This window comes from Carlito syrichta, unplaced genomic scaffold, assembly GCF_000164805.1.
Source record: "Carlito syrichta isolate Samal-C Ts95f unplaced genomic scaffold, Tarsius_syrichta-2.0.1 Scaffold301955, whole genome shotgun sequence".
Lineage (NCBI taxonomy): Eukaryota > Metazoa > Chordata > Mammalia > Primates > Tarsiidae > Carlito > Carlito syrichta.
The window spans coordinates 69,987-87,515 of NW_007246051.1; the positions used below are offsets into that span (position 1 = coordinate 69,987).

Below are 17,529 nucleotides of genomic sequence, written 5' to 3' on the forward strand. Positions count from 1 at the left end.
TGCCGTACAGCTGGAGCGTGCAGCCGGGAAGTCCCTTCGCTCTGTGTTTCCTGCTCCCAGGCTTCGCGCCGCGCCTCCTCTCAGACCCTCGGGCGAGATGTGGAGGAGCTGCCTCCGGCTGCGGGTTGGGGGTCGCCGCCTCCTGAACCGGCCAGCGGGTGGCCCAACCGCCTCCGTTGGGCTGGGGTCTACCATCCTGTCCCAGACCCGGACTTACGCGCCCCCGACAGGTGAGGCTAGGACATGCTCTCTTTCGGCTAAGGACCGAGCCAGGTTTGGGTGGGCTTCGGGCTTCGGCTGTGCAGGGTGGGGTGACTGAGGCAGGGTTCAGGCTCATGAGGCTATGCAGGCCAGTCGGGTCCTGTTAACAGACGAGAAAGTGAAGCCCAGACAAGGGGCGAGGTCGACCTGAGAGGGCACAGCGCGTCATGCATGGGACAGTAATTGGTATTTGGCACGTGCAGCATCTTTTCTCAAAGCGTACGGCACTCACTTTAATAAAGGAAGGAGGTGTCATCCTTGTTTTCAAATGGAGAAGTTTGGGCACAGAATCAGAGCTCTGGATCAGAACTTTGCCAGGGTTACAGAGCAAGGTTACAGACATTGCAGAGGGCAAAGGCCAGCCTCTTACTTTCTGTGTCCCCAGAGGCTAGCACAAGACCTAGCATGCAAGGGACCTAGAACTCGAGCTTTCAGGCCTCCTTCCCCCACACTTTCTCTGCCCTCCCTCCTAAACTGGAGTTTACACCATGCCTCCTTCCTCCATCTCTGACTCTGATAAGGCTAGCAGAGGGTAGTGGCAGTTTCATTGCTGCTGGAAAGCGGTTTTAAGGGTAAGAGTGGGAGTGACTCATTTCAATGAATGCACAGTAGTGACATCCTCCTTCCCCTCAGTTAGTCTTTCTGTGCTGGGGGCAGGAGGCACAGTGTGGTCTTCGGTACCCACCTGAATGATGTTCACTGCCTAGTGAAAAAGGTTATATTATCCTGATTAAAGAGTAACTTATAATATCCTGTGATTAGGGACTACAAAGAAGTACCTACTCCCATCTTGGGGGTGCTCAGGGTCTAGAAAGAGGTCTTGGGCAAGAGAGCATTTAAGCTGAGCTGCAATAGATGAGTAGGGGTTCAGAAAAAGAAAGAATGTTGGGTATGTAGAAACGTATCCAGAGATGACAGCAATGTGTGAGGGGTCTTGCTGTAACACTGCCTGCTTTAGGAAATCCAGAATTCCATCGGCAGTTCAGCATTGTGGCAGATGTACAAGTCTGGGATCTGATGCTGGCTTAACCTCTGAGATGCTGTGTGATCTTGGGCAGGTAACTGCTTTCTCATTTTCGTCTGTGAGTTGAAGGACTAGGTTATCTCTAAAGGTCCTTCTGACTGTTGAGTTGCATACTTTTATACAAATGGGGAATGAGGTTGGATGCAGCACGGAGGTGAGGTTTTTGCCTAGCAGGGTCCGGGTGAGAGGCCTGGAGGTGGGCCATGAAGGGCCAGTAAAGGAATAAGAAAGGTAGTCCTAGGGAGGCATAGCACAAGCAAAGGAACACATTCAGAAGTTGGCAAAAAGAAAAGATTAATGTAAGTTAGTGTGTGCTCACTTTCTATTATGGTGGCACTTTGTCTACCATCTTCTTTTCTCTTCTACTACACACCTACTAGTTTAGGCTCTTGGAAGGACTAGGCACATGGTAGGTAGTCAAGTGTGAAAGCAAATGGGAATGAATGAGGAGGGAGATGCATAGATCAGTCCCACGTGTGCTCTGTAAAAACTTGATCGGTTGTGAGATTTTTGTGCATGTTTGGAGTGGTGGAAGATTAAACTCAAGTGGGTTCTTCTCGATGAACACTTCAGTTGGCAAGCTGATTGAACTTGGCCCCTTCGGAACTGCTTTGTTATTGAAGGTCGTCAAAGGAAAGGGGGAGTTTAGGAAAGAGTCACTGAAGTATTGGAGCAGATGTAGCAAGGTAACCTATGTGAGACTTTTGTAGCAGTCTGGTTTGTGCACCAACTTGAAAGAGGTCCATCAGCTCTTGGAGGGGGAGATTTTTCAGAGAAACAGCATATCTGGCTGAATACAAACACCCAATGAAGTCAAGGCTGGAAGTTTTGTTTCTGCCATTTACAAGTTGTCTGTCATCTGAATAAAACACTTAGCTTCTCAGAGTCTCTGCCACCTCAGAGGGATTAACTGTTGTCTCATCCTCATAGAGTAGTGGTGTGGCTTGAGAGATTATGTAGTCTGTTGATCAGGGTCCAGCCTGCCACCTGTTTCTGTAAATATGTCTTATTGGACCACTCATTCGTTTACATACTGTCTATGGCTGCTTTCATGACAATGGCAGTTGAGACATTGCAACAGATATTATATGACCTGCAAAGTCTACAGTATTACTGTCTAGCTCTTGCCAGAACAAGTTTGTCAACCTCTGCTCTATATGCAAGACATTTTGAAAAACAGTGCATTTGTACATTTGCCCTGAAGGACTTTTTTAAAGCAGCTTTATGATTTATAATTTACTTACTATTTATTTTTATAATTTACTTATTATTCATTTACTTATAATTTAACTTAAAGTATGAATAGAATTTACTTACTATACAATTCATTAACTTAAAGTATGAATAGAATTGTCTTTAGTATATTCACAGAGTTGTACTATCATGCCACAATCAAGTTTAGAATATTGTTTTTTTTTTTTTGAGTTGGAGTCTCACTCTGTCTCCCAGACTGGAGTGCAGTGGCCGCTCCCGGCCACCGCAGCCTCGACCTGCTGGGCTCTGGCGATCCTTCTGCCTCAGCCTTCCAAGTGGCCGGAATTACAGGCATGCGCTACCACGCCCGGCTGATTTTTTGATTTATTGTAGAGATGAGGTCTCGCTGCCCAGGCGGGTCTCGAACCCGCGGGCTCAGGCAATCCACTCACCTCAGCCTCCCAAAGGCGCGGGATTACAGGCTGAGCCACCGAGCCTGGCTAGAACATTTTTATCACCCCCAAAAGAACTTATACCCTTTAGCTGTCATCTGCACTTACCCATTCTGTCCCTCCAGCCCTAGGCAACCATGCTTTACTTTCTTCCTTTATAGATTTCTCTATTTTGGACATTTCATATAAATTGAATGTGGTCTTTTTTAACTGACTTTTTTGCTTAGCATAATGTTTTTTTAAGTTTTATTTATGTTGTATCACATATCAATACACCACTCATTTTATTGCCAAATAATATTCCATTGTATAGATGTACCACCTTTTACTTATCCATCCATTGATGGACACTTGGGTTGTTTCCACCTTTTGGTGATTATGAATAATACTGCTATGAACATTCACGTACAAGTTTTCATGTGGACATTCATTTTAATTTCTCTGGGTATGTACCTAAGAGTAGAACTGCTAGGTCAAAGGGTAGTTCTGTTTAATTTCTTGAAGAACTGTCAGGTTTTTCCAAGGTGGCTGCACCATTTTACATTTCCACCAGAAGTGTATGAGGGTTCCATTTTTTTTACATTCTCACCAACACTCTTATTGTCTTTTTTGATTATAGCCATCCTAAGGTGTGTGAAATGGTATCTCATTGTGTGTGTGTGTGTGTGTGTGTGTGTGTGTTCTGAGACAAAGTCTTGCTCTTTTACCAAGGCCGGAGTGCAGTGGTATGATGATAGCTCACTGTAACCTTGAATTCCTGAGCTCAAGTGATCCTTCTGTCTCAGCCTCTCAAGCAGCCATGATTATAGTTGTGCCCTGCCACACCCAGCTAATTTTTTTTTTATAGAGGTGGAGTCTCAGTGTCCTGCTATGTTGTCCAGGCTGGCCTTGAACTCCTGGCCTCAAGCAATCCTCCCACCTCGGCCTCCTAAAGTGCTGGGATTACAGGCATGAGCCACCATGCCCAGCCCTTCTTGTGGTTCTGACTTGCATCTCCCTGATGATGAATGATGCCGAGCATCTTTTCACGTGCTTGTTGGCCATCTGTATAGTTTCTTTGAAGAGGTGTCTAGTCAGATTCTTTGACCATTTTTTAATTGGGTTATTTGTCTTTTTATTATTGAGTTTTCAGAGTTCTTTATGGCCAGGCTCAGTGGCTCAGCCTGTAATCCCAGCATTTTGGGAGGCTGAGGCGAGTAGATGGCCTGAGCCTGCAGGTTCGAAACCAGACCGGGCAACTTGGCGAGAACTTGTCTCTACAGTAAATCAAAAAATTAGCCAGGCGTGGTAGTACACATCGTAGTTCTGGCTACTTGGAAGGCTAAGGCGGAAGGATCACTGGAGCCCAGCAGGTTGATGCTGGGGTGGCTGTGAGCGTGCCACTGCACTCCAATCTGGGCAGCGAAGTGAGACACGAGCTCAAAAAAAAAAAGAGTTCTTTGTATATATTTGGACTGAAGAATTTTGATACCTAAAAACACTTGATCAGAACTATCCTAGGTTTACAGATGGAGGGATGCCCTGTTAGGATTCCAGCTTTAAGGTTTAAGGCCCACCAGATGGCACTGTTTTAAAAGATAAAGCGGTGGAGACAGCTCTGAGACCAGCACTTCCTCTTCTTGGTGCACTGTGGGTGTTGTAGTCCCTGAGGCCTTGAATCTTTCCAAAGAGTAGGCCAGCCCGGAAATTGTGACTGGTAGAAAGATCACTCACTAGTCTATAAAGACTGGGACAGGAGGACAGTAGAGGGAAGTGACACAGAAAACTGCTTGTTTCTTTATATGGATTGAAGCAACCTCACAGGAAAAGGGACTCAAAGGACATTAATTTCCAATTCTGCACTCTTCACACAAGCAGGTTTTTATTTATTTTTATTTTTTTATTTTTATTTTTGAGTTGGAGTGTCACTCCATTGCCCAGGCTGGATTGCAGTGGCACTCAGGCTCATGGCCACCCCAGCGTTGACCTGCTGGGCTCTGGCAATTCTTCTGCCTCAGCCTTCCAAGTAGCCAGAACTACAGGCGTGCGCTACCATGCCCGGCCAATTTTTTTCATTTATTGTAGATATGAGGTCTCATCAAGTTGCCCAGGCTGGTCTTGAACCCATGGGCTCAGGTAATCCACTCGCCTCGGCCTCCCAAAGTGCTGGAATTACAGGCTGAGCCACCGAGCCCGGCTACAAGCAGGTTTTTAAAGTTACTTTCTGCTTATATAGCTAATTTTCTTGTGGCCAGCGTTTAAAAAGCAATTGTTTTTCACATACCCATTTCTTTGCATCTACATAGTCCATAAAATGTCACTTAAAAAGCACTGTATGTGTTTTTGCCACAGATGTTCTGTAAAGGGAGTGATTCATACTCTAAATAGATCCCAGTTCTGTATGATCCTACAAAGCTAAGCTGATTTTTCATCTTTAAAGATGGTATTCCCATTGATGTTGGCTAACCCTGTATTAACTGAGAATATGGGAGCTTCCCAGGTTACTGATGGTCTCATGATGTGTCCTATGTGACCCATGACTTTGAGAGCCCCTGCAAAGAACAGAGGTCATTTTGATATTGTTGGGGGTACTCCACCAAATGAATTGCCCAAATCATGTTCTTGTTTGCATGTCTGAACCCCTTACTTGCCTCCCTTTGCAGTCCTTGCTGTGACCTACACGGCCTCCAAACCCCCCAGATCTGGCCCCACCATTCTCTGAGACTCTCTAACCATTCTCCCTGGATAGCTACAGTTTTGTCTTTCTGACCATTGTTCTAGTTCTCAAAAACTGTGCTCTCTTGAAGCCCTGGACCTTCATGTAATCTGTTTCTTCTTCTAGAAACTACTCCTACACATACCCCTTCCAAAAATGAATTAATCAGTAAAGTTTGGTACCTCTTGCCTTTTCTTCAGGTTGCATATTAAATGTCTGTTTGGAGGTCTTTCTTTAACTCAGGATGGGATCAGGGTTCCCTAATGTGCGTTTCTGTCATTCCATGTTCCTTCACCATCATAGAAGTCACCTTATTGTTCGCCTGTTTTAGTGTTTTTTCCCACTAGACGTAAATGGCTAGAGGACAGAAATGAGCTTTGTACACATCCCATCACCACGACTTATCACAGGTTCTGGAATGTGATTAGTGCTCACTGATGTTTGGTCTAGACAAGTGTGCCCCTCCAAGTCTCAGCTTGTCATCCAAGACAGCCCCTGTCTAAAATGTGCCCCCATGTACCTGTCTTCTCATCTGAGGCCTGGCAGTTCTTGGGCTCCTTTTGCCCTTCTGCCATCTTTTTTTCTTCTGTTTTGAGCAATTTTGAAGCTCTTTTCCTGCCCCTCCATCCATCCCACTCCTTTCTAGTATTTTCTTATTCAGATACAGAGGTGGGCCTGGCCAGCAAAGCAGAAAAAAAAAAAAAAAAAACACTTCTCTTGTGGGACCTAGCTATCTCAGCAGCTTTTGAAGATTCAACCCTGTGCTGGTAATTTCTTCCGAGTTTGTTCCTCTGCCCCAGATCTCTTGGGCCCATTTCCCAGGCCTGGGTCACAGTGTGCAGGCGTGCTCACTGGCACTTTGTGTGCTCTGCTGGCACTTCCTGCTGACATGGAAAGACCCTTCCCCCAGTGTTGAGTCAGAGCACTCAGCACTCTTCCCAACTTCCTTCCTGACCTGGCTTTTAGACATGCTGCCCAATCTGTGCATTGGAAAACACAGTGGATGTGGTCTAAATACTTCAATCCAGACCAGAGAGAGGAAAAGAGACCTCTAGACCTATGTTTAGCCTGCCATTTGAATATGACCAGGGTAATATGTCAAGTAGGGGAATTTAAAAGTACCAGGATGGTGTAAACCTCCAATTTTGGTGTCAAATATGTGAGAGAATCAGTGCTATGATTTCAGATGAAGGGGGTAAATCATGCCATGATAAGACAGCATCAACTTGGTGGCTAGATCTGATCACTTAAAAAAAAAGAATTAAACTCCATGTCTGTTTTATTCACTGTTGTATCCCAAGTGCCAAGAAAGGTACATGGCACATGACAGACACACAAATAATTTTGTGGGAAAACAATTTGTGTCTTTGTTTAGCAAGTGCAACTGTGGAATATAATTTTGGGCCCTCTGTCTTTATCAGTGATAGCAAATGTGATTTATGGAAAAACTGATATGACATGAAAAATATAAAAATGTTTGGAGTAAAAACAAATGCCCTCTATCTATTACCCTTCCCCCTCCATACACAATACCAGTTTCTTCTGAATTTTCATAGTCTGTTTGAAATGAATGAAAATTAATGAAATTTTAACTTAAGCCTAGTTGGTTTTCTTTTTTAAAGCATAAATGTAAGCTATTTAATTAATCTCCTTTTTCTTTACATGCTACATTATTAATTCCAATAAGTAACAAGTCAGGGTCTCTGAAGACTTTTAGAACCCAATGGATGTATGAAAGATTGAGCAAAGGAATGAATGAATAAAAGTTTTATGTTTGTCACAGATGTAAAACTGAGTTATAGTTTATAACTTCCAAAACGTGACCTATTTATTCATTATTAGTTGAGGGAATCTGCATAATTTTTTTTTTTAGTTGGTCTCACTCTGTCACCCAAGCTGGAGTGCTTGTGGCTTGCTCACAGCCACCCCAGCATCAACCTGCTAGGCTCAGGCGATCCTTCTGCCTCAGCCTTCCAAGTAGCCAGAACTACAGGCGCATGCCACCATGCCTGGCTAATTTTTTGATTTATTGTAGAGAGGAGGGTCTCGCCAAGTTGCTCAGGCTGGTCTCGAACCCTTGGGCTCAGGCAGTCCTCTTGCCTCAACCTCCCAAAGTAAAGTGCTGGGATTATAGGCGTGAGCCACCACACCCAGCCTGCATAATTCTTTGTGAAGTGCTCTTGGTTTTTAATCTCTCTCTCCAGGGTTAAAAAAAAAAAAAAATTAAAAAAAAAAAAAATATATATATATATATGTTTAAAGTTTTATGTAAGATTTTATTCAAGTTATTTTCTTCCTTCTTCCTTTCTTCCCTCCCCTCCCCTTCCCTTCCCTCCCTTCCATATCTTCTTTCTTCCTTTCTTTTCTTTCTTTCCTTCCTCCTTTCCTTTCCCTTTCCCTTTTCTGACACAGTCTCACTTTAACCCCCAGGCTGGAGTTCAATGACATGATCATAGCTCGCTGCAGCCTTGAATTCCTAGACTCAAGTGATTCTTCTGCCTCAGCCTCTTAAGTAGGTGTGCCTACAGGCATGTGTCACCATGCCCAGTTATTATTATTTTTTTTTCTGGCTATGTTGCCCAGGCTGGTCTTACTATGTTGTCTAGGCTGGTCTGGAACTCCTGGCCTCAAGTGATCCTCCTGCCTTGGACCTCCCAAAGTGCTGGGATCACAGGCATGAGCCACCTTGCCTGACCTTGCAAGTTATCTTCTAAAGAAAACACAGAATATAGATTTTCCCCTTCCTAAAGGAAATGTTTGGAGGTCCTCTTGTATATGCAAGCAAGTTGGTTAATTAGGTTAATTACTTGGAGAGAAGAGGGGGTAGGAAATGCCCCTGAGAGTTCTGTTTCCTGCCTGTGTACCACACACGTGCACACACGCACACATGTGAGCACATACACACACACACACACTGGCTTTCCACTCACCCCTTCTTAGAGGCATCAGAGTCATGCCTGAAATAGATCTCTGGCTTTGTTTCCCTCAGACTCCGACTTTAGATTGGGGCCCATTGTGCTGGCATGGAGACAGCACTGGTGGTGGGGCAAGTGGGAGCATGCTTAGACATTAAAGCAGGAGAGGTGCTGGGAAGTCTGTCAGGCCACACAGTCTGCCGCTTGGGATGCTCCTGATCAGGCTGGTCCTGGGCTGAGGCAATGTTGGAGACATGACCAGCATGTCTTGCTCTTCCCTCCTCCCAGGAGATTGGATGCTCCCCTCCCCCAGATTTAATCAGAAGCCGTTGATTATACCATGTAGAGTAGGGCAGACCTTGAATGGGGATATGAAAATCAAGCCAATCAATCAGCATTAGCAGTAATGATATAAGCTAGTCCTGTCGCTTCCTGAGCTGTCTCAATGTTATTTTAAACTGCCGTTTTGAAAAATCTTTCTTACAGAAAGGAAGAGGTTTTATCAGAATGTCAGCATCACACAGGGTGAAGGTGAGTGTCTGAAATTTTGACTGTCTCTCTCTCTCTCTCTCTTTTTTTTTTTGTGAATGGTTGGAAATATTTTTCATCTTCAGCTGGTTCAGTGGTGAGATTATCCTTCCTGCTTTTGTCAGATATGTTTCTGTAGGGACTCAGCGTTGTCTTTGTCTGCCCCAATTCAAGTAGCTAAATATAGGAATGGTCACTCGATTCCACTTAACAATCCCTGAGAGTTTTTCATTTGATCTTTCAAGGTGGCTTTGAGATAAACCTGGACCACAGGAAGCTGAAAACTCCCCAAGCCAAGCTCTTTACCGTGCCTAGTGAGGCCCTGGCCATTGCAGTGGCCACCGAATGGGACTCCCAGCAGGATACCATCAAGTACTACACCATGCACCTGGTAACAAGCTCATAGTATAAACCTACACTCTGGGACCCACTGGGGCTTCCTAGGACACCTGGCAAAAAATGCAGATCCTTTCCAAGTTCTGACAAGGCTCTGAGGGATGTGCTCCTGCCCACCTAGACCTCAGGGACACTTGCCTCCTCTGTCCCCGAATGGGCCAAATTCTTTCCCTGTCTGTTCTGGCCGCCCGCAGTTCCCTCTGCCTGGAACACCATGCTGGATGGCTGGTTTCTCCTCTGGTCTCAGGATGTCACCTTCGCTGACTGTCCAGCTCTCTTCTTTTCCATCACAGCAGCTGGCTGTTTGTTTTCGTCAGCACTTAGGCAATTTGTAGTTGTCTGTTTTATGTTCGCACATTTCTCCTCCACTGCCTGGCAAGTAACATAAGGGCAGGGGCCGTGTCTTCTCTACGCACCAGTGTCTGGACAGCCCCCAGTGGGAAGTTGCGTTGGCACTCAGTAAATATGGGTTGGATGTGGGAGGCAGATAGGGGAGGTGAGGAAGATTCCCCATAGAGCCAGCCCGCTTGTCCACACAGAGGTGGCTGACTGGGGAAGGAAGGGGTCAGCCAGACTCTTCAGGTCCAGCCTCTGCAGCTTCTAGGCTATCACCTTGGGTATCTACTGTCCCTTTCCCAGCCCCATGTTCCCCTGCTATAAAAGATGAGTGATAATAGTACCCCCTTCCTGTAACTGTGGTCAGGATTAGATGAGCTGATGCATAAAAGCCTTTGGCATGGTCCCTGGCATGGAGTGGGCACGCAGTTGGTATAGCAGTTCTTTGCTGTCACCTTGCTGTTACACACTCAGTCTTTACAAACCTAGGTGGACTTCTGCCTGACATCACAGCCTGCAGAGGGACTGGCCTACACCTTTACTATCTGATGAAATTAGCATGATTAGGGCTAGAAACTAATAGAGTAACCTAAGCAGCCTAACATTGACAAGGTGAATCTGGAAAAATAATCTTGATCTTGATTTACATAGTCTGTTTCTTTGCTTTCTAAGGTATTAAGGGAGACAGCTGGTAAAACTTCTCAGTCAGATTTTAGTTTCCTCACTGATACATGTCTTATCAGTGTATTTTACAATGTATTTAACCTCTCTGGGTCTCAGTTTCCACATCTCTCAAACTGGCATAATAATAGTACCTACTCCAAAGGGTTGCTGTGAGGATTAAATTAAATGCACTAGAACTTGGTAATAAAAAGCCTGCAACCTGGGGGAAGTTCACTAATCCTAGGGCTGCTGCAAGGCTCCCATGAGTCCCTTGAGCATCCACACAAACCATTTATTTTTATTTATTTGTTCATTTTTCTTAGAGACAGGAATTCACTATGTTGCCCAGGCTGAAGTGCAATGGTGCAAGCTTAGCTAAGTGCAGCCTCAAACCCCTGAACTCAAGCTATCCTCCTGCCTCTTGAGTAGCTGGGATCTCCCACCTCAGCCTCCCAAGTAGCTGGGACTATAGAGGTGCACCACCATGCTCAGCTAATTTTTTTTTTTATGGAGATAAGGTCTTGATATGTTGTCCAGGCTGATTGCAAACTCCTGGCCTCAAGCAATCCTCCTCCTGCCTTGGCCTCCCAAAGTTTTGGGATTGCAGCCATGAGCCACCACACCCAGCCCCCACACAGAGCATTGAGCCCAGTGCCTGGCTGTGGTATACTCTCTGTAGGTGTGCTGCTGCTGCAGTGTGAAGATACCTCAGTTGAAGGCTTTGGTGTGATGTTGTTTGCTTCTCACCCTGCTGCTGCTTGTCAGGTGCAATATCCTCAGGAAGGCAGGGCTTTTGCCTGAGTCCAGCAGGTGGTGATGGGACACTTTCTGTCTTTTGATTCAGACCACATTGTGCAACACATCCTTGGATAACCCAACCCAGCGAAGCAAAGATCAGCTGATTCGGGCAGCTGTGAAGTTTCTGGACACTGACACCATCTGGTAATTGACATTTAATGGACATTCCCCTTAGACTGAGCCTAAGTGCCTGGGCTCTTTTGCCTCAGTTGCCCAGACAGTTATCAGTGGACGAGACCCTCTTCTGTTTCACTCAGGATAGGGAAGACGCCCACTTGGTGTCGGCACTTGGCTGCTCTGCAGCTCCCCAAGGAAAGGACTCCTTGGGCTGCAAGGCGTCAGGGCATGGGCACTCCTCCATCCCAACAGCTGCCCCTTGGGCTGGGGAGGAGGTTATGCAGCTCCTGCAGGTGCCAGGACCACAGGGGTCACTTGCCAGCTCCTAGTGGGGCCCATGATCCTGATCTGCCCTCTGTCATTCTCACATAGGACTCTTGTCATTACAGATGTTGGTATTCAGGAGCTGGCCCCCTCTGGTTCTGAATTATTCTGTAATGTCTGTGCTTTTAGCTAATTAGTCAGTGATACTGAAGGAAAGTTGAAGAAACCCCTAAAGTGGCTGAGCAACACCATGCCTGCTGGCCTTAGTCTCTAGGGTCCTGCATCATCTCATGATGACATAGGAAATCAGCACTGATGGCTAGGGGAGTGCCCTTGAAGAGGGTGGCCTGCAGCTAGTGGGAAAGCCCACTGCATTTATATTAGGGTTCACTTGCTTTCAGGTAGCAGAAACCCATTCAGCCTAGCTCAAGCAAAAAGGGGTTTTTGAAAACTATGTAGGACCCTGACAGGAAGTAAAGGACAGTTGGGCCATGGGGAATGGGAGGTAGAAGATCAATGCCAGAGCATCCCTCTGACCTGTAGGGTTGGGCTGGGCTCAGGGAGGAAAATCCATCTGCTTCCTTCAGCAGCTCAGCTTTTTCTGCTCACTCATGGCCTCTCTTCTCCCACTGCTTACACAAGGCCTTGGCTTTCTTTCCACATGCCCACCTGGGCTCCTACCCCCTGAGACCTTGCAACTCAGCTCCTTTAACTGACTTGTCTCTGTGTCTCTTGATCAAAACAAATGGCATAGCCTGGCCTCTAGTTTGATCCCCTCAGGTTGGCATCTCTGCCAGCAGCTGTGTTGATAGCCAGGAGGTGGGTGGGTGGGCTCATGATGTGTAAACAGGCATTTGGTCTGTGGCCAGGGTAATGGTCTCTTGCAGGTCTTTTGCAATGGAAGAGGTGGGAGGGTAGGGATGCAGGAACTAAGCATCTGGCACAGCATTTGTGTTTGGCATCCTAGGATCAAGTGGGTGAGGATCTGGGGTAGTAGTCCATAGATGGGATCTACATTAGAATGGCAGTTACTCAGTGATACAAGTTTGGACCTGTCAAATATTTGGGGGCATTTAGGGCAGTGGTCTCAAACTCAAACTGATGTTAGAATCCCATGGAGGGCTTGTTAAAACATAGATTGCTGCCCACCCCCACCCCCTACCGCTCCCCTGTTCTGATTTCTACAGGTGTGGGATTGGCTTGAGATGTGCATTTCTAACAAGTTCCCAGGTGATGCTGATGCTGCTGGCCCCAGAGCCACACTTTGACAGCCATTGCTTTAGGGGGAGGACTTGTAGGCTGGGATGGTGGTGGTGAAGTTTTTGCTGTTGCCCTTTGTGTTTTTCCTTTTCTGTCACTGAATGAAGGAATTGTACTTTTTTATTAATGAAGGTGATTTTTACAATGAATTAGCTACAGGGTGGAAGAGCCAGAGACATTAGTGGAACTGCAAAAGAATGAGTGGGATCCAATCATAGGATGGGCTGAGCAAAGGTAAGATGTATAGCTCCACAGAAAACACTGATTTTCACTGGGTACCAGGGTAGGGCAGGGTGTTGGGGCCAGGGGATGACACTGGACAACCAAAACCCATCACTAGTTGACTTTCTGATTTCAGAGCACCCTTGTGATTCAACTGCCCTCAAATGTTCAGTGATAGGATCACTTTGGAAAAATCATTCCTCAAGTTCATTCCAGTTACCACACACTGCACATTTGCTGTTGTGGTACACAAATTGTGGTGTAGGGGCAGCTCAGTGTTCTTGGGGAAGCACCAGAGCCACAGTAGAACACAGTAAATGCTCACATTTTGGCAGTTTCAAAACAGCATGTATAATACATGTACACATGGAGAAATGTCCGGACAGCTTCCTGCAAAATTACAGGTAACATCATCCTATGAATGTGTGGTTTCCTTTTTTGAGACAGAGTCTCACTCTACCCTCGACCTCCTGGGCTCAAGTGATTCTCCTGCTTCCCCCTCCCTAGTAGCTGGGACTACAGGTATGTGACACCACACATCCAGCTAATTTTTTAATTTTTTGTAGAGACGGGTCTCCCTATATTGTTCAGGCTAGTCTTGAACTCTTGACCTCAAGCTATCCTTTAGCCTCAGCCTCCCAAAGTGTTAGGGTTACAGGAGTGGGCCATCACACCTGGCCAGGATGTGTAGTTTCTAGGAATTGATGAGATCCAATATTTTTGCTTAACAGGAAGACTCTTTTGAGTGTAAAATTGTACAGACTATTGATGTGGTAGCAAAATAAATTTAATTACAGTTGATCCTGAGGGAAATTTGGAAGGGCTGACTTTCATGGTAGTACCTTGACCACAGTATTTTGTAAGCTTATAGTGCTTATTTCTTGGTATAACATTTTTCACAAAATTGATATTGTCAGTCTGTCCCACTCATCTGCCAGCATTGCCTGAGCATTTATGATGTGCCTGGCATTCTTGGGTTTTAAAGGAAAAGTCAAGGCCAGTACTTGAAAGGATCAGATGCAATATAGTGTGAGAAATAGGATACAATGTCATTTTGGAATGTGATGAAATATAACAATAACTTAGGTGCCTGGAGATCTTTGCTGTGGTACAAAGTCGTTAGGTTTTTGTGGCAGTTGAGCTATCCCATCCTTTATAGTTTACAGGAAAACTTAGCTATTTCCTACTGTCAATTTGTACTGTGAGAAATTTCTGCAAGAATATTTTTTAAACAATAGAAAAAAACAGTGATACATGGAGGAAAATTACAAAAATTATTTTTATCCCATTCTCTTTTTCCTGTTTCATATAGTTATGATTATTCCTGAAAACGTATGTTTTCTTAAAGCCAGTTTGTCATGTCCCATAGATCACAGACCAAAAACAATGCCTCGTGTGTACACTAACGTTATTTTTAAGGAACTGTCTAAAAGACATCTTTTGGCCATTGCCTTGCTGAGCTATGGTGTGGCCATGTGCTCTTTGAGTTATGGCCAGGCCATGTTTTCTTAAGCTTTGACTCCCTTCCCTAACTTGGGGAGGTGAATCTCCTCTTTCTCTCTTTCTAATTTACTTTTTAAATAAACTATATTTTCTAATCTCAAAAAAAAGACATCTTTTATGGCTTCAAATGTGAAGAACATTTTGAAGAGGTTCAAAAGCAGGTGGTCCACACTTTTGATGGCAATTCCAGGCAGATGAATTAGCATTTCAGGCAGCTGCATATAACTGACCCCTGCTCATGTGACTTGTCAGCCATGCCTTCATTCAGAGCAGTTTCTTGGTCCTCTAAGTTTATTCTTGGGGGACAGAAAATCAGATCAGGAGGACACTGATCATAGTGGGACTTGCTCCCAGTTTTCAAGCCTAGCTCCTTGGCCTCATGTCCTAGAGGGGTGCACACATGCTCAGTAGCTTAGGTCTTTGCTTCCAGCCCAAAAGCAGGATGTTCTTGGGCCACACCGAAGCCCTTTTCCTTTCAGATACAATGTGGAGATTGGCTCCTCCACCAGCATAATGGGTCCCAGCATCCCGGCCAGGACTCGGGAGGTGCTTCTCAGCCACCTGGCATCTTATAACATGTGGGCCCTACAAGGTAGGTGTGGAGTTTCCTGTGGGCCCCGGGATGGGGGCGATGGCTGTCAGCTCTGCAGCCTGTACCTGCCCCTCCCTAGGTGTTCTGAGTGGAGAGCTGCAGGAGTGCTCACAGGGGCGGCTGTGGTTCTGGCGGCTGGCTGGCTCTCTTGCTCGCCCTTCACTCAGCTCTCCAGGCTCACATCTGTCCTGCTGAAAGTGGGGTTTCGCTTCTCCAGCAGAAGTCTGAAGTTCAGGTCTCACTGGCCTGGCTCAGGTCACATGCCCATCTGTGAACCTATCCCTGGCTGTGGGGATGCTCTGATTGGCCAGGTTCAGGTCATGTGTCCAGCAGAGGAGCATCACCCCCAAGGAAAACCAGAGGGCTCTTTCAGAAACGTAGGCTACGCACCAGATGGGCCTGAGGGTGTCCTCCCCTTCCTGACCCTTGGCACCACTCACTCCTGTTCTCTGCTAGGGCTGCTGCGACCCACGAGGGGATACGATGTGACAGCTGTCCTGTTTCGGGTCCTGACTTGGCTCGTGTTCCCATAGGGATTGAGTTTGTAGTGACCCAGCTCAAGTCCATGGTGCTGACCTTGGCCCTGATTGACCTGCACCTGACAGTGGAGCAGGCCGTGCTGCTGTCACGCCTGGAGGAGGAATACCAGGTGAGGAATAGCTCCTAAGTCCTGCCTTCCCCTCCCTAGTTCAGACTGACTTGGGGGCATTGGTAACCATCTGATATATTTTTATGAACACTTGACTTTTAAGGACCAAAATTAAGAACCAATGAAGTATTGTCAAGTAATAATAGTCAGAAAAAACAACAGTGCCACTGCTGTATTTCAGCACTGTGCTCTGCACTCCCCACAATACCTCACCTTTTAACAGCCTGGTCAGGTGGAAACTGAGATTTTCCCTATTTTACACAGGAGGAAACAGGTGCAAGGTTGTGCCTCCAGAAAATATTCCAGCCAGGGTTTGATGCCTGGTGTAGGTGACGGAAGAACCAAGGCCTTCTGGTCTCACTCTGCACGTGGAAGTTCATGGGCGGAAAAAGACCATTTGGGCTTGATATGCTCTGCAGAACAGGCCCTGCTAACATGACTGAGAAGCCCTTTGTGCTTTGAGGTCAGCTCAGTCTTCACACCCTGGCGTTTTCTCTGGCTGCAGAGGAGTGTAGGGGCGGCTACTGTTTATACATAAGTTTTGATTTAGTGATCTCAGAATGAAGGTTTTGTTACATTATTGTTTGCATTTTTTTGACTCTGAAAATTATGACAGTTTTGCAGCCTTTTTGTTGTTGTTGTTGTTATTCCTTCAACTTTAGAAGGTTAATTGCTAGTATGAGTTGGTCCCTAGCATGATAAAAACCCTTTTTATAATGTCAGTATTTCCCAAGTCCATGTAGTCTTCTGCTCGGAAAAATGCCAGGGAAAAAAACTGTTTTTCTACAACAAAAGAGGGTAGCTATTATCTGGATGTCAGAACCAATTACATGGGAAGGGGGTGACTTGTGGGGCTGGTGGGGAGCCAGGAAACCAGGCTTCCAGTCTGGGCTCTGCTTTTGACTGTGGGACCCAAGCCAGGCCATCATTCTCTGAACTTGGTTCTGATCCTCCACAAAATGAGAATCTGGATTATGTCCGTAACAGTATAAAGTGAAAGTATAGAATGCTCTTCAGATGATATAGTACAGTTGTCCAGATTGAGACTGGGCAGCCTAGAGGTGCAGGCAACTTGTGTGGCATGGCAGATTCTGAGTCCTGGACAAGCTGGGGCAGCTAGGCCAGGCCTTCTGGGCTCCTGGCCAGGGAGGAGCCAGCAGGGTCCAGTTGGAGTCAGACTGACGTCTGGACAGCCACACTGTGTGTCTGGGGCTTCTCCCAGAACTCCTGTTTTTAGAGTCCTGGAGAAAAAATCTGCAGCCTGCCCTGTGTGCAGAGCAGATGCCTCTGTGGTACCATAACTCCCCCAGGAGTCAGAACCAAAGCAATCATGTGGCCTTGTTTGATTGACTTATCCCACCTACATGGATGTTGGGGGCCACTTACAGCTCAGCACGGCGAGGCAACTCACAGAGCATGACAGTTCACAAACCACCTCATACTGGCATCCCCATAGAAAGAAGAGGTGGCACACAGGTAAGGTTTCCTCCAAGGAGTTACTCAGGTGGTGTTGGTGCCCAGCCCGTTCAGTGGTGGCAGCCACTGGTCCCGAGCCTGACCTCTTCTCCCAGCCCATCTGTGCCCCAGAGAGCACGGTGCCTGCTCCGGCCACTGGGGTCTTCTTACCTGCTGCCCCCCTACCCTGTGCCTTGTGCTTTGG

General features: G+C 46.2%; 1 protein-coding gene across 1 annotated transcript; it reads left to right on the forward strand.

Moving 5' to 3' along the window:
* Positions 1–6: 6 nt before the first annotated feature.
* On the forward strand, positions 7–15,869 carry ATPAF2 (ATP synthase mitochondrial F1 complex assembly factor 2; the record flags this gene model as incomplete). Its single annotated transcript, XM_008055793.1, has 7 exons — positions 7–230; positions 9,028–9,072; positions 9,315–9,460; positions 11,309–11,406; positions 13,057–13,137; positions 15,108–15,220; positions 15,754–15,869. Coding segments are annotated over exons 1-7 (732 nt in total), but the record flags the coding sequence as incomplete, so codon positions are not given.
* Between the last annotated feature and the right edge of the window lie 1,660 nt (positions 15,870–17,529).